Source organism: Hermetia illucens, chromosome 2 (genome assembly GCF_905115235.1).
Source record: "Hermetia illucens chromosome 2, iHerIll2.2.curated.20191125, whole genome shotgun sequence".
In the NCBI taxonomy this organism is placed as follows: Eukaryota; Metazoa; Arthropoda; class Insecta; order Diptera; family Stratiomyidae; genus Hermetia; species Hermetia illucens.
In genome coordinates, this window is record NC_051850.1 from 15,288,948 (window position 1) to 15,311,898 (window position 22,951).

Genomic DNA, 22,951 nt, shown 5'->3' on the forward strand with positions numbered 1-22,951 from the left:
GGATCCGGGCGGTGTCCAGTTTTCAGAGCAGAACTGGAAAGAGCTAGGACACGGTCATGATTCGTATCCTACAAATCAATATGCCCCGGAGTGCAACCGCTCACGAATTGCTAGCGCAGTAGACGCCGTTCGATGAGCAGAGGCACATAGCCGCCGAACTGGACGGGTGGTGCTCCTCGTAACACTTGACGTCAGAAACGTAAGATGGAAAGACATTCTAGGCACACTAGACAATACTTTCAATGTGCCGAACTATCTCTTACGGATTTTGAGGGACTATCTGAGGAACCGCTCCCTGCTCTATGAAACACTAGAGGGTCAAAGGTGGATGGAGGTCACGTCGGGGGTAGGGGGATCTATCCTAGGGCCGGACCTCTGGAACGCTACCTATGACAGTTTGCTTAAACTCGACATGCCAGAAGAGTCGCGCCTGGTCGGCTATGCAGATGATGTCGCAGCGCTTGTTGCTGGACGCACTGTCGAACAGGCGCAAATCAGACTCGGCATATTGATGCGACGAGTAAGCGGATGGATGACTACTCATGGTTTAAATCTTGCACTGGAAAAAACCGAAGCAGTCATCCTGACTAAAAAGAGAATTCCGACCCTGCGTCCTATATCGTTCGGCGAGTCGATAATCGAGTCAGTGGTCAGTGGTAAAGTACCTCGGGTTGACTCTTGACTCAAAGATGAGCTTTTCTGAGTAAATCAAAGCAGTAGCGAACAAAGCTGCGGCTGGAGTTTCGGCGTTAAGTAGGCTAATGGCAAACATTGGAGGTCCTACGTCTAGTAGGCGACGTCTCCTGATGAGTTCAACGCAGTCTGTCCTGCTCTACGGCGCAGAGGCATGGGCTGGCGCTCTTAACAAGGAGGTATATCGTAAACGACTCGCGCAAGTACAGAGACGGGGAGCTTTGCGGGTGGCGTCTGCGGCCTGCGGCCGTGATGGTGATCGGGGGTGTGATCCCCGTTGCCCTTCTTGCTAAGGAGCGTCAGGCCATATACAAGCGCAAGGGAGATAAGCCAAGGGAGGTGGTTGCTCGCGAAGAACGGCACCACACTCTAGACGAGTGGCAGCTCTCTTGGCAAAATGAAACTGGAGGCGGATGGACTGCGCGGCTCATCGCCAACTTAGGTGCGTGGCTGAATCGGAAGACTGACTATTTCCTTACCTAATTTTTAAGTGGGCATGGAAGTTTTCAGTTTTACCTGCACAAGATTCGAAAGGCGCGTTCTCCGAATTGTGTGTTTTGCAATGGAGTTGTGGAAGACGCCCACCACACTTTTTTTTCTTGTGGAAGGTGGGATGGGGTTCGTCAGCAGCTCTATTGAAACACAGGGGATCTCTCTCCAGACAACATTGTCGAAGAAATGCTGAGGACTGCTGACAGGTGGAACCGTGTTGCCCATTACGTTCGGGTCCTTCTCGTTGCTAAGAAGATAGAACTCGACTGGTGGTGGACCCGGGTGGCAAGGGGTTTCTTGAACTGACAGTTCCCTTCCTCCTCTCCCCTCCCGTTAGTGAAAGGAATTCCCTGAGTTGAAGGCTCCGCAAGGCGGGAGAGCTCAGGGACTAGTAATGTGACAAACGGTTCCAGGCTAGCTCTCTGACGATGGGGAGGGGGAGTCCAACACTGTGTGCAGAAATGCATTCACCTACCCTACCCCAAAAAAAAAACTCTATTGTGTGTAGCCTCACGGAATTGGGATGGGGATAATTGATTCAAACACGAACACTAGTAGTCTTCAAAGAGCTTCATATCTGTTTATTTATATTCTAGTCTAACCATGTAGATAATAATAATATAACTTTTCAGCAAGAAAAGCTGAGGTTGAGATAATTAGTCCAAACATCAATACATAAAAAGCAATTTGTAAATGTATCAGTGTTAGTTGTATCGGCCCAGATTCCGGGTTACCCCTTTTCAGTTGTAGATATCCTGATTGTAACGCTTCAAAGAATGCATTTCTTTTCCAGTAGTTCAATAGTCCAGATTGTTGTATCAGCAGGTTGTGGCTATTAAAGTCCTCAATAAAGATAGATTCATCCTTAAAAACAACAGATAAATACAAGTCCAAAGGGCAGATATCTGTAATTTTGAATTTAATGTCGTTCTGATATCTTTGGACCTCATCTAAAAATTCGAAACCGTCAGTAGCAACGAAGGACGGATTTGTGTTGTTTAAATCACTTTTGATTTTCATACTTTCTTTGGACGAAAGTTTCCCCAGAAGCGGGTGGTATTTTTTGTAGACATCTCGGTCGGCAATGTATCGCAATTCTACTTCATCCCCTACGATTTTCAAGCCTGCGACAGCAATGTCGGTGAGCGTTTTAAGTTCCCGTTCGTGTGATGGGCTGGTTAAAAATGTTGTAAGTAGAGCGCAATAAAAATTTGACAGCATGAATCCCAACAAAAAAAGGAAGAGATAGATGACAAAGAGTCTGCGGTTTAGATTCGAAAAAATACCAATCTCACCCCTGCAGATGATAAAGCAAATAGATGTGGTAAGCGCCGCGGATAAATCTTTCCTCTTATTCAGGATGGCATCAACAATGAAGCACACGATGGTCATATAAAATGTTCCACAAATAACTGCCACCCAGACGTCCTGCTCAAATGGTTGCAGGAAATTTCGATAAACAGGGATTACTCTGGGTACTGGAACCATTACGCAGTATTTCTCATACAAAATAGGGTAGGACAACTCTCCGATGTTAAAATGTATCAACGGTAGAACTCCCCAAAGCATGTCCAAGTTTCTTACAACGAAATTCTCTATAGCCTCCAAATAAAATGACTTTCCTTCTGTTCTAGGTAAAAGTTTAACACTTGCATTACGTTTTTCAATGTAGGATGTTATCAAATGTCCAGCGTATCCAATAATTTGTTCTCTCTTATCGGACTCCATTACTCTCGGTGGGCTATTGTATGTGAGAACTGTGAGAGGGTAACTGTTGAGGTTCTTGAAACGGTTTGCAAAAAAGTCTGAGACTTTTGTCAATTTAACAATCTGGAGGTCATTGAAGGGGTGGTATGTAAACATCTCCAGTGGTTTTTGATTTTGAACAAACACGACATCTATCAAGTCCTGATCGAAACATCTGCGGATGAGCCCTTGCACATCAGTTTGGGTCAGTGTTAGATTTTCGGCCAGAAAAAATATGACCTTAGCCATTGGATTGCGATACGTTAATGCGAAAATCTGCTTCGAAAGGGCATCCCTTGCTGCTACTCCATCAATTATTGCTATCAACAAGAAATTTCGCTTAAATTTTTCTAATACAACTTTACCATGGTTATATGGGCTAATCTGTTTAGTTGGATGCCATAAGTTTGAGTAATGCATGATTTGGACTGACAAATTTTCATTGAATGCCTTAAGTAGTCCATTGGACGTTGGAGAATTTTGTGTGCCGAGCGTAATAAACAAATCCAACTGAAACTGGTCCCTTACTTCTGATAGAATCTTAAGAAAGCTATCCGGCGAACCAGAAGTTCCAATTGATATCACAGAAACCCAACTTATCATCAATAACACGGCGAACCTCATAGTATAACGTTGTCAATGAGACGAACCCAATTCGATGTTCATTCGAGATGGCCGTCATCAAATCACTATTCCTTTCAGTGAGAAACAACGGCAACCTGCAATAAAATCCTGAAAATATAAAAAAAATATTTTATTTTCGTCCGATATGTGACAGACTGAACGATATTTAATGAAAATAGGTTGAAAGCAATGTTCCAGGTAATCCAATTTGAATAAGCCACAATATCGTCAATGAATGTTCAACAGTTCGTCCGGTAACAAGTGTGAGAACGTCGTCCGCATAACCATCCAGGTGCGAGTCTCACCAGACTGTCGTAAGAACCGTTCGAGAGACACGGCCTTAAAATGGATTCCTTTGCTACTCCCGAAGTGACCTCCATTCTCCTCTGGTCCGCAAACGTCTCAAAGAATAGGGAGTCGTCTCTCAGGTAATCCTTCAATTTGCGCAAGAGTTAGCTCGAAATTACTTCTCACATCAAGCGTCATGAGGAGCAATTTCCCTTTGGATCGGCGACTGTGTGCCGCGGCTGGATGAACATCCACGATCTCCATAACAGCATCCACCGTGGATCTCCCTGCTCCCAACACGGACTGCTTTGGTTATAAGTCCGTGGAAGCGCAGATCGCTGCACCATGTCCACTCCTGATGAGCTTTCTGAGCACTTTCCCGGGCATGTTAAGCATACATCGCGGCGGACATGCAGACGGGGGTCCAGGGTTTCCTTTCCGTTTACTGATTGAGGCTATCCTCGCTTCCTTCCGGAGACAATTACGTCTTTGAATTTATTATAATATGCCTACCCGTTGCCTGGGCTGTCTTGTTAAGACACGGATGGATTTTGTGCCCACAATCAGATCCCTGCTGTAACAAGGACAACGGTATCAGTCTGTATTGGGTGCTGAGCCATTACTCACACTGGTGGATACAAGACTAAATCTCTACCGGACTAAGGAGTACGGCACCCGATTTTGAAACGCAACTCTACATTTGAAGCTATAAACTCACTTGTCTGTTGGACACAACCACAACCCTCATGAAACTCCCATTAGGGAGCCAATCGCAAATTACCGGCCTGAAGGAACACGGACCAGGAACTCTCTTGAGGCATGTGAATTCCGAGGGCTATCCCGACTCTCATGGTACCAGCATACCCTTGGTAAGATTTCGTGGCCGAAGCCATTTCAGATGAACCTCCTGCAGACTCGCGTCTGATCCCCCATATCAGTCTTTAAACTTTCGTCTACTGCATCACAACCAACCAGTCAAAGTGTCATCTCCAGGAGGTTCGCCTGGATTGCCTGGTTTTCGGTTTGGCTGACACCGTTGTTTTTCCGTCGCCCTCCCCTCCACCTCAGAGCACCAGCTTCCAACGACATGGAAAAATTTTCGATTTCAGTGAAACCTTGAGCACCCCCAGCAGCAAGTCTGCCCGTTGGTGGAACAACAGGTTAAAAACTTCCGTCCTGATATCATCAGCACCCAGCACCTTCTTATTTTTCATGGTCAGAGATGCCTCTTCGAGCTCTTTCATGGTGAAAGGGGGATAGTCCACGACGCCCTTCCCTCTACTGCCATAAATACGTATAGCATGTCTGGTGAATAATTCCCGCACAATACGGTCCAACTGGTCGCTACTTAGTATGCATGGTTTATCCATTCACCTCGTTGATTAGGTTTTAGATCTTCTTTTGGTTGATCTGTACTTTTCTTTGTGGCACATGCCTCCTCGCGGGGGTGTAAACGTTGTTCCGAACGGCAGAGCTCATGAGAATCCTTCCGTGAGCCAGCAATTTCCATTGTTCATTATTATCTAGTAGCCTTCTCACAGCTCAAGGCTATTCCGGTTCATCACGGAAGTTTCTACAGTGTCAGTGACTCTTTCTGTTCCCAGAAGTTCGAAGAATCATCTGATGTTTAAGAGGTTAGATATTGTCTTCTATTTGTAGCTAAGTCTAAAATTGATAGACCAGTAGCTTACTCCATACCACAATTTTATATTATTATGTATATATATTTCGGGAGCAACTTACTCCCTTCAAGTAAAAAGCTACTGTTGTAGATTTGTACTGATGAAGGGAGTAAATAAGTAAGCTACTGGTCTATCAAAATCTGATGTTTACCCCCCAAGTTTGGAAGAGCGTCGAGCTTGTCTAAGTCGACAAATAGTGTCAACCACTTCAAATGTGATGTACTGTACTGGTCACTTGCCAAGAAGTTTTCTAGAGCTCGCCGACCGTCTTTTGGGTATACCGGAGATTCCGACGCAAAAATTATGTAAGCTTCCTTCGTAGTCTGGGCGCCGGGGCATTGACATGGACCCTGTGTTTAAAACCACGAGCCTAGTTCTCGTCGCCATTTCCAAAATCCGTTTGTTTCTTCCCTTGACAATGCAGGATCAACAGGGTCCAAGTAGTCCTAGTTCAGTGGCGACAGCAGCCCCGTGAGACTTACCCAAGGGGCTTAAAATGATTTTAGTGTCATGACTATATATCAGGATGTTTGTGATATATGAGTCATTCCGGGGGCAACCTAGCTTAGGAGACTCGACCTTCGTTTTATACTGGCTTAAATTTAACAGCTTTTCTGAAGTAGTTTTGACAGGATTGGTCGTACTTAGTCGAACCTCCAGCCCACTCCGTATACAGTCCTGGATGTCATATTGAATAGAAGCTTAGGTGGACTATCACGAGTCCAAACAGTCTATTTTGCCAAAACCTGAATGCCGTTCGTTCTCTTTTCAGGGCTCTCAGAGAGCTTGCAAAAGTGCGGAGCTGATTTATATAATTGTTCTTGCGACAATCCAATTGGATCTGAGCTTTCAAGTATATAAAAACCCTCGATTTGTTTCTGACATTTAGGCACGATAACTGGAGCCACCAGCGAGAGTCGAACCACCATCCTCTGCTAAAATTGCCTAGATTTAGAAATTGACACGATAGACAAGAGGCAACCTATCCGAATTGAAAGACCCCAGAAATCGAAAAAGTTGGACACAAAACATCATTTATGACATAACTACACGGATTACAGAAAACGTTCATCATATTTCATCCCACGTAAATCCACTTCGTCTTACCGAGTTTTGAATCAAATTCGTCCAGAAAGTCCTGGAAACTTTCTAAATCAGTTAGTGAAGGTTCTAATGCGCTATGCGACTAAAGGACTTTTGCGTAGTGTACCTTTAACCTTAATTTGGTTGGCAATTTATTGTTTTAGTTTGATTGATTCCTTTAAGGAAATGTCAAATTAGCTGATTAGTGTTTCCTATCTGCAAATGAATATTTCATCTTTTGATTTAATGAAGCAGGTGGAACCCCAAACTAATGCACTTTTAATGTCGGAAGGAAAGCATGTATTCAACATTATACACATATAAATTAAACATTAATCACTACCTATCCGCCCATGTCCTATATGCCTTCCTGTCTTATTGCTTTGCTCAGCAGGAAATAATTTCAAAATGTTTTTTCGATAAGGGTCCTTTCCAGAAATCTCGTGACATGAAACTGAAAATGGTCCTACCTCGCGGGGTCCGGAAATGTAAAGGGTCCTTTTCCATACTTCAGAGCTTTCAATTCTTACACCAAATATTCAAAATTTAGTTTAAATCAGACTAAAATTAGAAAGTTACTAAGCTAGCGAAGCCAAAAAAAAAGATGGCTCACCCGCCTGTGCAGGGCTGGAAAACTCGAGACCAATATGCAGTGTTCTGGCGGAGAAGATCCATAGGGAATCGAAAACCTATGGGGATCTCACCCTACCCTGATATCTGCTGGCCATAACATATATAATTATTTTTTTTTAGAATTTTAGACCCTAAAGAAAAATGTCAGGCGAAGATGTTGCTTGTCATCGGTATACGACAACACAGGGCTATGGAGTCTGGGTCTACATTGCGAATGAAAATGAGAAGGGCCTTTTCCCTTGGGACACTATGAAACGGTCTTTCAGTCTAAAGTGTATTCTACGATGTCTGATCAAAATGTTCCAGGACTCTACAAATTGCTCGCCTTCACGTTAACGTTGACAGCTGGTTGGCAATTCATTTTTTAGGGGGAACATTTCTGAGTAATCTCCATTTTGTTTTGTTGCTCTAATCTGTTACAAACCGATTATTATTGCTGTTTTAGTGAAGTCTGTTTTTCGTATTTAATGTTTCTTTGTCATGGATGTGAAGGAGGGGCAACGTTAAATTGGGCAAATCGTTCATGGAAACTTTTCAAGCAGCAAGACTTTGGTTCAAGGAAAGCAGAACGTCTACAAAAGATGACCTTCGTTCAGGAAAAGCTCAATTGACGACTTTCATGTGGTCAAAGTGAATGCCCTTATGTACCCTAATCGTCGTTTGACGATTAGAGAGATGACAGAGGAGGACATCTCATTTGGATCATGTCAAGAGATCTTGACCCAAAAATCGGAAATGAGAAGGGTTGCAGCCAAGTTCATTGCAGTGTCTTTCCTCAACCTCTACCTCTTATCATACAGTGAATTCACGTAAAACAGCAAAATGGGGCGCCCCCTTCATCCGCATGTAAAGGGACACACAGACCACACGTTCTCACTAAATTTCGTGACAATCGGTTCAGCTGTTTCCGGGTAAATTGGGTGGATGCATATGCATGCAGACGGACAGACAAAAAGACGCACACACGATTGATGATTTCCAATGTGTTCCGAAATGTCCCGTTCCTCCTGGGTAATTCAAAGAATTGAGGAGACGTTATATTATATTGTTGACTGAGATCGGCTCTGCCTCGGAAAGAGAGTCATGATTATTAAGAACCAGAGCCGTAAGTGTATCACTTGAAGTGATTTTGACACATCTCGCTCGTTCATTTCTACTTTATAAGCAATGCTCCACCTGCTCAATTTAATCTTAAAGCACATCTAACTGGCTGCAGCAAGACCATTTGCTTCCTCATATGGTCTTCTTAAGGCTGCTTCAGAGGTTTTGCTACTTTTCCCCTAGCCGACTGTGGTCCGGCTTCGGTTACACATTTTCAAAGTTTCCGCGCGCAGAGATAAGTCAATCTCAGTATCCAAATCACCCGGCACCACCAGTATATTGGCTTCCTATTAAGGTTGAAGCGCCGGCTGTCACGGCATTATTGTGTGATCTGTCTCAGTCGCATACTGAAGCAGCTAACCCGATTTTTCATCGCCATGTCTTTCAGTCCATGCCATCATTTACCAGTCGCCAGTAGTTCGTCGTCTTCAAAATTTCAGTGAACCTGAAACTATCCAAGATTGTTTACCTTAACAACGTCTTCAACTGCCGTTGTGAAAGATGGAATGGCTAAAATTCTAACTCACTTGACAGACCATGCCGATTCAGTGCGACCCCCATGCGAGCCCATTCGAAACGATTTTCATCCTTCATCCTAGTGATTTCTCCAAATTCTTCATGTGCCAATTCGGCAGGAAACATGAAACCTAGTGCCCTGATGGCCTGCATTTTATTATAGAGGCATCCAAGTATGACTTCCCTGCGTAAGCTAAATGTAAATTAATCCCTAGCGAATCAGCAACACCACCAATATCTCCAATGTTTGGTTTTGAAACAATTGGAATTTCGAAGATTTGTTCAAAATACATTCTATGTGTTTACGGCCGTCCTTATGTCAGATCTTGTTTCTTTTCTGAAACGGGAAAGCGGTGTGATTACGCTCACAAATTAGAGGGCATGAAAGGCAATAGCGTCGTATCACCCGGAGAAGTCGATAATAAAGTGACTTGTACACCTGATTGTTCACAAGCACTTAACAAGGACTCATTTGTTGCATACCCAAGTGGTTGTACCAAATACTTTCAATGTTTGAATGGAAATGCCTTTATTAGGCAATGCTCCCCAGGACTCCATTGGAACGCCGTAGGTAATCGTCTGACGAAAGTTAGGAGTACAAGTAGGGGATCCAAAGCAAAGTTGGCTCATCTGCAGCACTGTCATGTGTCAATCTTGTGAAGGACCGTAACCCAGATCACTTGACCTCTTCTTCCGAAATGCCTGGCCATTCAGAGCTAATTGTTCTGAAACTACATCAACAACTTCAACAAGCCAACTGACAATCCTACAATTCAGTCGACTGACTGATACTTGAAATAGATATCACACTTGAACCCGGTGAATAAACCACAACTGATTCAGATTCAATTAACCAGTGAAATACCGACTTCTTCTCTTGAGCCATCAGCATCCTACCTAACTGAAGCACCAGGATCAGAAGCACCGGGAACTGAGCCAACAGGAGAACCAGGAGTTGATGCGCCCGGAACTGCTGAAGCAATTGAAACACCAATAACTAATAAACCAGAAACTCATGCGCCGGGAATTGAAGCCCCAGAAACAGAAGCACCTGAAACTCAAATACCTCGAACTGAAGCATCCGGAATTGATCCAATAACAGAAGTATCAGGAACTGAAGCACCAAGAACTGCGGCACCTGCAACAGAGGCACCAGTAACAGAAGCACCAGAAACTAAAGCACCAGGAAGTGATGCACCAGCAACTGCGGTTTTGACCTCAACAATTGATCCACGAATAGATGTTTCCATCTCTACCTTTTCTACATCCCCTTGGCCTCCACATCAAACAAACGGTTACCTAGAAGCTCCACAAATATCTCTGAGCTTTGTGCAAAGTAGATTCTGCCCTCTTGAAACGGACATGAAGCCTTCCGTAAAATTCCGTGATAGAGAGAATTCTTCTCAATACTGTGGATGCGAAAATGGAAGTCCGCAATTTCGTCTATGAAGAGCAAGAGTTGAGGGAAATCCTCTAAGACTGCAATTGACCTAGTTCAACTCAATCTCCCAAGATTACAAGAAGCGCTTCATCAGCATGGGCTGTACAAGTTTCTCACTAGGTTTGGAAAACACAGAGATTTTTGCATCATGTCCTAGTGGACTGTTTTGGAGCCAGGATGTGTTAGCTTGTGATGCATTCACGAATGCTGATTGCATAAGTCAACGAGAGATGTCCTATAATATCTGACCTAATCCAAGTGATCACCAGCATGTCTCCAATTTAGTCAGGTTTGCGAATCCGAATAACTGTCGGAAATTTGTTCAGAGTAAATAGGATTTCGTCTATCATTTGCATTGTCCGGCAGGATTCCTTTGGAATAATGAATTAGGACATTGCGAGTGGCCTTAATATATAAGCTGTTAGGTAACTGAGGATGCGAGGTTGTTTTTGATCGTAACGTCGGAAATAATTAATAAAAATGTGCTAGCGTGTGGGATTTTTACCCACTTAAACCACTCCCTAACTTCTGTCCTCTTCCCTGCGGAACCAAAACACAATATTTCGTCGCGGGTGGACATGGTTCTAGCCTCTCCCTTCTCCCATCGATTGCCGTGTCTTTCTCGCCTCTTCTGCCTCTCTCACCCTGAACTTCCCCGACTATTTTTCCGGTGCTACTGTTCCTCCCAATATCAAGACTCCTCCTTTCGTCTGCAAATCTAGGACAATGGAATAAAACATGCTCCGGGTCCTCCAGAATGCCTTCCCAGCTAGGACAGTTGTCTAATGACAGAGGATCAAAAAATGCATCGGTTGGAGGTTTGCCAGGAGCCCTTGGAAATGGTCAATGCAAATGGATACTTCTTGAAAACCATCATTACATGTGTCTTGAGTTTATGGCGTTCCACTAGACGGGGGAATCGGGAAATATGGGCCACCACTGTTTAAGTGCTGAGAGGATTTGCTTCCGACCTTATACACAAACACATAAATCTATGTAGGTTTTCATAAAGGAAGCGTCCTTTCACCACTCCAGTATCTCTGGTCTGCCTTAGTAAAGAACTCAAAAGTCTTCAGTTTTGCGCCGAGATCAATCAATTTGGTATCCTTAAAAGCTGTCTAGCATCCTGACCTTCACCATCGCTCCATCTCAGGCAGCGTCTATTCCGTCTTCTTTTTCTGCCATAGATATTCCCGTATAGAATTTTCGGGTCAGTTTACGTAACCTATTGAGCCAGATTTTATTCACAACTTGACGGTTATGATATCGCTTACAGATTTCGTCGTTATGTAGGCTACGGAATCGTTTATCCTCATGTAGGGGGCCAACAATTCTTCGGAGGATTCTTCTCTCGAGCGCGGCCAAGATTTGGAAATTTTTCTTGCCAACAACCCAAGTCTCCGAGAAATACATGAGGACTGGCATCAAATTCACTCATGACCATTTAGAGTTTCACCCTGGCTATGCTATCATAGGCGGCCTTAAAGTTGATGAAAGGATGGTGGATATTCCAAGTGTTTTTCCGTCGCTTACCACAAAGAGACAGTCTGATCGTGGAGGTGGAGATAGGGTTTGGTAGTAGAACTATTGGTTCAGTAGGCATTTCCCAGGTTTTATGGTCCATTGTGGGTACTAATCGAAGTTTTTGCCTAGGATCTTTGCTATCCTTGGGCCACCACCGTTTCTTAGTTTAGTCAACTCGGGGGAGCCGCAGCTCCGAGCACTCAGGCCATTGTTAGGCCCATTGTACTATGCTCGTAAGTTGCCTATTCAATGATTTCCCGCCTACGGCATTCGCAGGCTTTAGCGAATCTGAGAAAATTCTCCAGAGGCAGAGAGTGTGCAGATTCTTCAGTGGAGAAACCCTTACCAAGGTGTTTTCGTCTGAGATCTGAGCAGGCCGGGCAGCTGCATAAAAAGTGCAGAGCCGTCTCCTCCTCCTCTTTACATTGAATGCACATAGCCGAAACCCCTACTCCAACCTTTTCCATATGGTAGTTTAAGGAGCGGTGTCTCGTTAAAAGCCCTACTAGGGTTCCCATGTCCCACTTCTTAAGGGACAACAAAAACGCCGTTCTGGCGACCCCAAGTTCTTTCACAAGGATTTTCTCCAGCCGGAAAGAGTTCAAATTTTTCCACTTGGCTGCGTGAGTCCTTGCCATTTCACCCTTCAGAGTAGACTAGACAGTGGATGGCCGGATTCCAAAAGCTGGTTCTGGCTCCACCATTGTGGATCCAGCCCCTCGGCGAGCCAGTCTCTCAGTCTCCTCATCACCAGCGATGTTTGAATGCCCCTGCCCCTACCTCAGGAATGCTTCGTTCAGTTGGCCAAGTTTCAGCAGCACCTGATGACAACTTCACACCAACTGGCTTGATACGTCGTTGCTTTTTAGGATTGATAATGTCCCCCGAATGTCGGAACATATTCGAATGATGCGACTCCTCCATTTTTTTCCCCAGACATTCTTCTCCTGCCAAAGAAATGACATACAACTCCGCCTGAAATATGGTTATCATTTTTCCGAGGGGGTCGGGCCAGTTCCATAAACGGATTCCCCGGGAACATCCCTGCGCCCCATCGGCCTTCCATGACTGACCTGTCGGTGATGATTATTAAGTCGGTAATCTGAAAAGACCCATGCCTATTTATCGACCATTCTTCTCTTTTGGTGATTACGGCAATGTATCTCTTTCCAAAGATGAATCTGGAAACCATATGATTGGCCGACATCAAAACATCAAAACTACCTGATGTTTGTCAAAGAATTTCCAGATAGACGCATGACCGTATGATTGGCCGCCTTTCCACGCTCCAATGGTATCGAGTCTATATGCGTCATTGGTTGCTTTCCATTTCACCTCCTAGTGAATGGGGGGTAGATTTAGGATAGCTTGCTCCAGTAATATTTAAACTTCTGAATCTGCGTTAGCAGCTTCCTGCTTCCACTGGACGATGCCTGCGTACATCAAAATGGTTTTTTTGTGGAAGTATACATCTAGTGTTTTGGTGAAAGTCCCCAGGTCTTACCTATCGCATTTCTACAGCACCAGAGCAATCTGCAAGATTTCTGAATTTGTTCCTGAATATGGTACTTCTATGTTAATTTGGAGTCAAAATGCACTCCTAAATATTTGACTGTTTGACCTAGCTGGATTTCCGCCTTGCTAAAGTAGGTAGTCCAGTCTTCCTGGCAATCACCGTTGGTCTATTGCGGAGGTACCAACTGAGGATTTCATCAGAGTTGCATTCAACTGGTCATATACTGTGTCCGCAAACTTGCCGGTAATTATTACGGCTAGGTCATCTGCAAATGCTTGCGCGAAGAATTTTTGTCATCCAGGAGCTGCAGCAGGGTATCCAGAGCCATAACCGCTGAGAGAAAACCCCTTCCTGTGGGCAGCCTCTAAGACATCCTGCTTCAATAAACTTATAGCCGACAATTATGTGAATTTTTCTCCACTCTAGCATGTGGAGGATCCAATTGATTAACAGGGGTTCGATCCCATGCAGTTTGGCCGCGTCACAAATTACCACGAATGAGGCATAACTGAAAGCACCTTCGATGTCCTTAAATGCGCCTAAGGCATATTCTTTTTCAGACATCGTCTTTTCAATTTTTGCCGTGAGTTCATGGAGTGCTGTCTCCGTGGATTTGCCTTTCTAGTAGGAGTGTTGACTATGGTGAAGTGCCCACTTTGGAATGTGTGTATCCCTAATGAGCCGATCTACTAGTGTTTCTAGTCCGTCTCGATGAAGGGACGATAGACTGATCGGGCGAAAGCTTTTTACATCTGTGTAGGTAGGGTTCCCTGGTTTGGCACGATATATATTCCGTATGTACAGACCCAGGGCATCCATTCTCTTTATTACAAGAGCAGGAATGATGCCATTAGGAACTGCAGACTTGTATCTATCAAACGAGTTAAATGCCCATTTTATTCGCTCCAGTGATACTACTTTCATACCAGATTCCAATGTCTCGGTTGAGAGCTGTATGCATCTGTCGGCCCCAAGATTAGATTTTGGATGCTGCCTGGGAAGTGTACTTGAAGCAAATGGTTTGCCGTTTCTTCATCGCTTTCTGTGTACCTTCCGCTCTGTAAACGTATATAACTCAGCTTCTGGCTGCTTTTTTTTAACAAGAATCAACTTCAGCTTTGAGGTTGCCTCAAGAGAGTTAATCTCTTCGCAAAAGCGTCTTCATGATAATCGGCTAGCCGATCTTATGCCCTTCTTTAGAGCCTTCTGTGCCTCTTTATAGCGATTCGACCTAGCGGCTGAATTACACTTCAGAGCATCAATAAGGAGCATCCTTGTCGTTCCCCTCTGTTTTGCCAAATCCAAGTTCCACCATGGTGTTTTACCTTTTTTTGGCATTTTGAGTAGACAGCTTTCTTCAAAAGCTTCTCCCATACTAGTTGTGATAATCTCGGTTGCCTTCTTAATTTCAGCAATGATTTTGATGCGCTTCCCAGGGATCGTGACTTGGGCGCTCAATTCTATTTTATACGTCGCCCAATCTGTCTTCCGTGGATTCCGGAACGGAGTGGGTGGAGGTGAATTCATGTCCATCACGAAATCGGTGCGTCTGTGATCCGAGAGTGCGATATCGTTTCATATTCTCCACACTCAGATCAGAACGGCGATGTCAGGAGATGCCACCGTGATGTCGATGACCTCTCGCCTGACCACAATGAAGAAAGCTGGTTCATTACCCAAATTAAGGATCTGAAAATCAGTTCCTACTAGATATTCCAGTAGTCTCGATCCTCTTGCATTGATGTTGAAACTTCCCCAGCATATGTATTGAGCGTTGACATTACATCCTGCTATTACCCCCGTGGCTTTACTTTTGGCATATTGGATAGCTCTGATTAATGTTCTACTGGGAACTTCTTGTGCGTCATAGGGGAAATATGCAGAACACCATAGTATCTCTTTATCTCCCTGTTGACTTTTTACGGTTAGTTTAGCCGAAGTTGTGTCATCGTCACATAAGTCATTAACCAAATTAGCTAGGAAGTCTCCATGCAGGAGCAGGGTCGATCACTTCCATTGGTATACAACAGGTCAGCATGTTGGAAGCTTAGGCCCCTAACTACCCCACAAACAACCCATGGTTCTTGTGTGAGGTATTTAAATGTCTTACAGTTATTGATCCGATGACTGACAAGTGCAGTCGCCGCTTTGCAATGCTGCAAATTTATTTGGGAAATGTGTCACCTCATCTACGCTTCAGATGAAGATGCTGAGGATTGCACGTCCCCTTCAATGGTAATAGAAACTGACACTTGTAACGTGAGGGTTCCTAGCCCGTAGTAGATCCGGCAGTCCGATTGTTCCCGAACTCCCTTAACATCGGGTTCGGGACCGCGCCAAAAGTGAGAAAAGTTCCCGGCCTATCGCCTCTTATTCCTGTTTTGGTGCCTAGCAACATCTGGTGGAAGTGTTGAGGTTGTTCTGCACACTAAGTTGTTCCAGAACCCCAGCACTATTCCGCTCTTCTTCTGGAAGTCAGAGGAAGCACTTTTTTAACGATGCCAGTTAAGAGACCCTAACCTTGGCGCATTCTCCCACACATAATTGAGGAACCAGTACTGCCTGAGCTACTCGTTCGTGTTTTCGCCTTTTGCGGCTAACTGGAAAGTATACTGCATTCAGTGTATATCTCATCGGAGCTACAAGCTTGTCGTCACTTTCCGCCGAAAGTTCCGTTTTCTTGCGTCCGATTTCTCTGGATATCGCCACAATTCAACATCATCAACGGCGCAACAACCGGTATCCGGTCTAGGCCTGCCTTAATAAGGAACTGCAGACATCCCGGTTTTGCGCCGAGGTCCACCAATTCGATATCCCTAAAAGCTGTCTGGCGTCCTGGCCTACGCCATCGCTCCATCTTAGGCAGGGTCTGCCTCGTCTTCTTTTCCTACCATAGATATTGCCCTTATAGACTTTCCGGGTGGGATCATCCTCATCCATACGGATTAAGTGACCCGCCCACCGTAACCAATTGAGCCGGATTTTATCCACAACCGGACGGTCATGGTATCGCTCATAGGTTTCGTCATTGTGTAGGCTACGGAATCGTCCATCCTCATGTAGGGGGTCTAAAATTCTTCGGAGGATTCTTCTCTCGAACGCGGCCAAGAGTTCGCAATTTTTATTGCTAAGAACCCAAGTTTCCGAGGATTAGGTGAGGACTGGCAAGATCATAGTCTTGTACAGTAAGAGCTTTGACCCTATGGTGAGACGTTTCGAGCGGAACTGTCTTTGTAAGCTGAAATGGGGTCTGCAGGCTGACAACAACCGTGCGCGGATTTCATCATCGTAGTTGTTATCGGTTGTGATTTTCGACCCTAGATAGGAGAAATTGTCAACGGTCTCTAAGTTGTATTCTCCTATCCTTATTCTTCTTCGTGTTTGACCAGTGCGGTTTGATGTTGTTGGTTGATTCGTCTTCGTCTTCTGTGCTGACGTTACCGCCATATATTTTGTCTTGCCTTCATTGATGTGCAGCCCAAGATCTCGCCCCAATTGCCGCTTGCTCGATCTGGATGAAGGCAGTTTGTACGTCTCGGGTGGTTCTTCCCAGGATGTTGATATCCTCAGTATAGGCCAGTAGTTGGGTGGACTTGAAGAGGATCGTGCCCCTTGCATTTACCTCAGCAGCACGGATCACTTTCTCAAGGGCCAGGTTAAAGAGGACGCATGATAGGGCATCCCCTTGTCGTAGACCGTTGTTGATATCGAAAGGTCTTCAGAGTGATCCTGCTGCTTTTATCTGGCCTCGCACATTGGTCAGGGTCAGCCTAGTCAGTCTTATTAATTTCGTCGGGATACCGAATTCTCTTATGGCCGTGTACAGTTGTACCCTGGCTATGCTATCATAGGCGGCGTTAAAGTCGATGAACAGATGGTGCAACTGTTGTCCATATTCCAACAGTTTTTCCATCGCTTGCCGCAGAGAGAAAATCTGGTCTGTCGCTGATTTGCCTGGAATGAAGCTTCTTTGGTATGGGCCAATGATGTTCTGAGCGTATGGGGCTATCCGGCCTAGCAAGATAGTGGAGAATATCTTATAGATGGTACTCAGCAACGTGATACCTCTATAATTGCTGCACTGTATGATATCTCCCTTTTTATGTATGAGACAGATAATGCCTTTTGGCCAATCGTCAGGCATTGATTCGCTGTCCCATACCTTGAGCACAAGTTGATGAACCACTTTGTGCAACTGGTCGCCTCTATATTTAACCAATTCGGCTGTAATTCCATCGGCTCCTGGCGACTTATGATTTTTTGGCCGATGAATTGCACGGACTGTTTCTCCTAAACTTGGTGGTGGCAGTATTTGTCCGTCGTCTTCAGTTGGCGAGCCTTCCAACTCGCCGATGTTCTGGTTCTTCAGTAGCTCATCAAAGTACTCAACCCATCGCTCCAATATGCCCATTCTGTTGGAAATCAGATTTCCCTCTTCGTCTCGACAGGATGAGCATCGAGGTGTATAAGGCTTCATCCTGCTGATTTGTTGGTAAAACTTGCGCGCCTGGTGCGGTTGCTCCCTGTACTTTTCTAGTTTACAGACTTGTTGGTTCCCCCAGGCTTCCTTTTTCCGTCTGCGAAGTCGCTTCTCCGCTCGACGGATTTCGTTTCTGCGTGTGCCCGCGTTCTTTGAGAATGCAACAATACTCGGTATGCGGCATTCTTCCGTTCCGTTGCTAGCTTACATTCATCGTCAAACCAGCTGTTCCGACTCTTTTTGCGACAGGGGCCAAGTATGTTTGTGGCCGTATCCATGATAACGTTCTTCAGGTGGTTGTGAAGATCATTTGGTGATGCCTCATGTTCAAGTCCTCTGTTGACTGCAGTTATTGCGGCATCCATTTCCCTCTTATAGGTGTCGCGGGGTTGTGTTGTGGATGGCTTCAATGTTCACTCTCATCTGATTGTCAGAGGGGATTCTAGGTGGTATTGTTATTCGAGCTCGGAGCACCATGCCAACGACATAGTGATCCGAGTCTATATTGGCTCCCCTACATCGCCATCGCCACAATTGGTGATGTAATAACGACCATATCCTCATTTCCAAGAAACTTCGTCTTCTTTCGCTATGCCTTCCGTTGCCGTTGACTGGAGCCCTCCTAGGTTTACGGTGTACGAGCTGCATAGATTTCTTCCCGCATACTAGAATTAGATGAGCTGCACCCATATTCCCAGCTTCCCTTTCTTCCGCTTTCCCTGGTACAGGCACAGGAGGAGGTACTGACAGGCCTGTAGTACCGTCTCTTATGCGGCTGAAATTTCCTTCTGCCATTCCTTCCTCCCCATTTAGGTAACAGTATCCTCGGCAGGCTGGTCGTACTCAGGTTTCCAGTTACTCTCATTAAGGGAGTTGCTGTTCTATTCTTTCTGACTGACCGCGCCCTAAGGCTAACACCGGATGAAGGCTTCCACAGATTTCTTCTTGGAGGAGCATGAATTTGGTGAGGCCTCCAAAATGCGTTCCTCAGCCACGACCTGATATCGAAAAGTTGAGGGTGGATTCGAAGTTTGTGACTTCTTACCACTTGGAAAGTTACAAACCGTTGTATTCATCTTGATGGAAACCTTAGTCTCATTCTAATTTGTATATGTGTTCAAAACCTTTTAATCAGCGTCCTTCTTAGCAAAACTTCTTTTCATGTTGTTAACTCACTTTTATTTCATAGATAAGATTAATCCAAAGACAGATACAAATGCTTACCATATCTAGTTTTGCTTGAACTTAATAAGAGAATTATATAAATGTTCAGCAAAGAAAGCTGAAATTGAAATAGCCCAACCAGAAAGTACTACGTAAAAAGAAATTTGCAAATGTATCAGTGTTAGTTGTGTTGGTCCGAATTCCTTATTTCCTCTTTTCAGATGTAGATATCCTGATCGTACCGCTTCAAAGAATGCATTTGTTTTCCAATAGTCCAACAGTCCTGATTGTTGCGCTAGAAAAATGTGACTGTTGAAGTCCTCAACTAAGATTGATTCATCTTTAAAAGCAACACCATAATACACGTCGTAAGGGCACATATCTGTGATTTTGAATTTAATATCGTTTTGATATTTTTGGATGTCGTCCAAATATTCGAAGTTGTCAATGGGATTGAAAGCGGGATTTGTATTGTTCAGACTTCTTTTCACTTTCACAATGTCTATGGGCATTAGTCCGATTAGTAGCGGGTGATATTTCTTATAGATATCATGCCTTAATAGGTAACTTACTTCTGCGCATTCTGCTACAATCTTCAAACCCGCGGCAGCTATGTCGTCGAGCGTTTTAAGTTCGCGTTCATACGAAGGAGCGGTTAAAAATGTCGTGAGGAAAGCGCAGTACATGTTTGACAGGATGAATCCCAATATGAAAAAGAGTAGATATATGATGAGGAGTCTGCGGTTTAAATTAGAATAAATGCCAATTTCGCCCCTAGCGATGATAAAACAAATGGAAGTGGTAAGTGCCGCAGATATATCTTTTCTACCGTCGACGACAGCACTGACGATATAGGTCACAACAGTCATATAAGCTGCTCCACAAATAACCGCAATCCAGACGTTATCTTCAAATGGTTGTAGGAAATTTCGATAAACTGGGACAACTTTAGGAGCTGGAACCATCACGCAGTACTTCTCGAATATAACTGGATACGACATTTCTCCAATGTTACGATAAAACATTGGCATAGCTCCAAACGTCATATCTAGTTCCCTCGATGCAAAGTAATCGATAACCTCCTTATATATAGATACTTCTTCTACTCTAGGTATAATTTCAACAGTTGCATTGCGCTTTTGGAGGTAGGATGTAATCAAATGTCCAAAATATCCCAGAACTTGTTCCCCATCACGGGGCAGTATTGTTTTCGGTGGTGAATTGAACTTGATAAGTTTGAGGGGGTGCTTATTGAGGTTCATCAAACGATTCGCGAAAAAATCGGAAACATTTTCTAATTTGATAATTTGAAGGTTATTGAAGGGATGATAAGTGAACATCAAGGGTTGATCTTGGTTTTGAAAAAACACGACATCTACAACAAACGAGTCGGAGCATTTACGGATAAGTCCTCGTACAGCAGTCGTGGTCATTTTTGCATTTTCAGCCAAAAAAAATATCACCTTAGCCATACGATTGCGGTATGTTAATGTGAAAATCTTCTCTAGAAGAGCATTCCTTGCTGTTACTCCATCGATTATGGCAATCAATAAAAAATGGCGAGTAAAGTTTTCCAAAACCACATTATCGTGCTCACATGGGTTAATGTGTTCGGGTGCATTCCACAAATTTGAGTAGTCTATGGTTGGAACTGATAAATTTTGATGTAGTCCTTGAAGTAGTCGGTCGGACATGAGAGAGTTATATGTGGCGACCGTAACGAATAAATCAAACCGAAACTGGTCCCTGACCTGTGACAGAGTATTTAGAAAATCCTGTGTGGTGGCAGAAATTTCAATTAAAATTAGGGAAAAGGAAATTATTATTAAAAATGTGATGGGTCTCATAGTATATGGATAAGGGTCCAAGGAGATAGGATCCTGGTGACAATGTGTAGCCGTATATGCCAGTAAGGCCTCGTCTACTATTTGACAATATCCGCCTGTATGGATGATGTCTATATATTTCACAGCTGATGTAATCCTGAAAATAAAGAAAAGCTGATTTCATTTCGATTCTAATTCCACGTAATATATGCATGTATATATTTGAGAGCATCCGCTTTTGCCAGATACTGGCAGTCAAATAGGATACGAATCCGTCGCGCTCCGATCAAATGTTACGTCTAAATCTGTCGGGGACCCGACAGAAGGGCAACATGCCGCAAATGTGGTCAGTCAGGCCATAAAGCAAATACCTGCAATGAAAAAGAAAGCTGCATCCTACGCAGGACCGTAGCCCGTCTGCTGAGAATGTTGCGAACACTGCGGGCTCCTGGCAGTATCCAATCTTCAAAACAGAACTGGAAAGAGCTAGGACGCGATCAACATTGGAACTGCTCACGAGGTACTGCCGCAGTTGTTGATTTGTTACTCATCAGTGAACAGTAGCGAAGCAAGGGCCCAGTTTCAAGGCACCCTGACATATCAGGTACCGCTGCTATATGGGTTCGGGACCGCACCCTCCTTAGGGTTCTTACCCAAGGCCAGGGAGGTGGCTTTCTTTGGGTTCGGTGTTTAGGGATAACGTTTCTCTCTTACGCCGAATAAGACGATGCCGGACTTTCGACGTAGGCTTGATGCTATGGAGGACGCTATCTTGAGCACGGATGGGCGACTCTAGATGGAAACGAATTAGTAGCTGCAAACACCGGATCCACCCCAACGCTCCGGCGCCAGTCTGCGAAGGAGGCATTCCGCACGTAATCTTCGCGTCGGAGTCACTGGTGTCGCTGTTACGCGGGTGGCGAGTTCTGCAAGTCTTCCTGGCAAGCGAGCATCAACACATTGCCTCCGAAGTGGTGTACACAAACGTTCGGTGTGCGCCACCTTGGCGCTCTTCCTGTCCATGAAACGTTGCGAAAGTGAACACCGGGGGGTTTGTCGAAACCCCTTGGAACAGATGGGGCCGTACTTAAGGGGGTACCCCTGGGGGTGGTGGCGCTGCAGCTAACACTATCGTAAATTTAGATATGAACCTGATAACGGCGGCTTGTGGAGCCTTCATACCCAGGAGAGCATCGATACGCTGCAAACCGTCTATGCATTGGGAGACGGAAATTGCGGAGCTCCGGAGGGAGTGTCACTGGCTCCGCGGGTTAAGACAACGACCCGGACGAGGCATGTACCATAATGACGGAGTACAAATCAGCCAAAAGGAGACCCCACAGCGCAATAAACAGGAGCACAGTTCGCTGCTGGCAGGATCGGGTCGACGAGATGAATGCGGGTTTCAGAGCAGGGAGATCAACAGTTGATGCTGTCATGCAGGTCATGGATCGCGTTCGACGAGCGGAGGCACGTCAGAAACGCCTTTAATTATGTAAAATGGAAAGACATTCTAGGCACACTAGACAACACTCTCCACGTGCCGATCTATCTCTTGCGGATATTGAGGGTCTACCTGAGAAACCGCTCCGTGCTCTATGAAACGCTAGAGGGTCGGAGGAGGATAGAGGTCACGTCGAGGGTAGCACAGGAATCCATTCTATGGCCGGACCTCTAGGACGCTATTTATGATGATCATCATCATCAACGGCGCAACAACCGGTATCCGGTCTAGGCCTGCCTTAATAAGGAACTCCAGACATCCCGGTTTTGCGCCGAGGTCCACCAATTCGATATCCCTAAAAGCTGTCTGGCGTCCTGACCCACGCCATCGCTCCATCTTAGGCAGGGTCTGCCTCGTCTTCTTTTTCCACCATAGATATTGCCCTTATAGACTTTCCGGGTGGGATCATCCTCAGCCATACGGATTAAGTGCCCCGCCCACCGCAACTTACGAAGCCGGATTTTATCCACTACCGGACGGTCATGGTATCGCTCACAGATCATTGTGTAGGCTACGGAATCGTCCATCCTCACGTAGGGGGCCAAAAATTGTTCGGAGGATTCTTCTCTCGAACGCGGCCAATAGTTCGCAATTTTTCTTGCTAAGAACCCAAGTTTTCGAGGAATACATGAGGACTG

General features: G+C 44.9%; 3 protein-coding genes across 3 annotated transcripts; 1 reads left to right on the forward strand and 2 right to left on the reverse strand.

Moving 5' to 3' along the window:
- Positions 1–1,782: 1,782 nt before the first annotated feature.
- LOC119647660 lies at positions 1,783–3,555 on the reverse strand. Its single transcript, XM_038048731.1, has one exon. It carries the CDS (start codon positions 3,553–3,555, stop codon positions 1,783–1,785), a length of 1,773 nt encoding a protein of 590 aa, XP_037904659.1.
- A 5,684-nt stretch (positions 3,556–9,239) lies between these two features.
- Positions 9,240–10,547, forward strand: LOC119647661 (fibrous sheath CABYR-binding protein-like). Its single transcript, XM_038048732.1, has 3 exons — positions 9,240–9,425; positions 9,660–10,194; positions 10,372–10,547. The coding sequence occupies exons 1-3, from the start codon at positions 9,240–9,242 to the stop codon at positions 10,545–10,547; spliced, it is 897 nt and encodes a 298-aa protein (XP_037904660.1).
- An 8,501-nt stretch (positions 10,548–19,048) lies between these two features.
- On the reverse strand, positions 19,049–20,677 carry LOC119647663. The gene has a single exon (XM_038048738.1). The coding sequence runs from the start codon at positions 20,675–20,677 to the stop codon at positions 19,049–19,051; it is 1,629 nt and encodes a 542-aa protein (XP_037904666.1).
- Between the last annotated feature and the right edge of the window lie 2,274 nt (positions 20,678–22,951).

Coding starts and splice junctions, on each gene's coding strand:
- LOC119647663 (XM_038048738.1), bottom strand. CDS start 20,677: ATGTCCGACCGACTACTTCAAGGACTACATCAAAATTTATCAGTTCCA.
- LOC119647660 (XM_038048731.1), bottom strand. CDS start 3,555: ATGAGGTTCGCCGTGTTATTGATGATAAGTTGGGTTTCTGTGATATCA.
- LOC119647661 (XM_038048732.1), top strand. CDS start 9,240: ATGAAAGGCAATAGCGTCGTATCACCCGGAGAAGTCGATAATAAAGTG. Junction 9,426..9,659: donor CAGGACTCCATTGGAACGCC/GTAGGTAATCGT, acceptor TACTTGAAATAG/ATATCACACTTGAACCCGGT. Junction 10,195..10,371: donor ATCTCTGAGCTTTGTGCAAA/GTAGATTCTGCC, acceptor CAATCTCCCAAG/ATTACAAGAAGCGCTTCATC.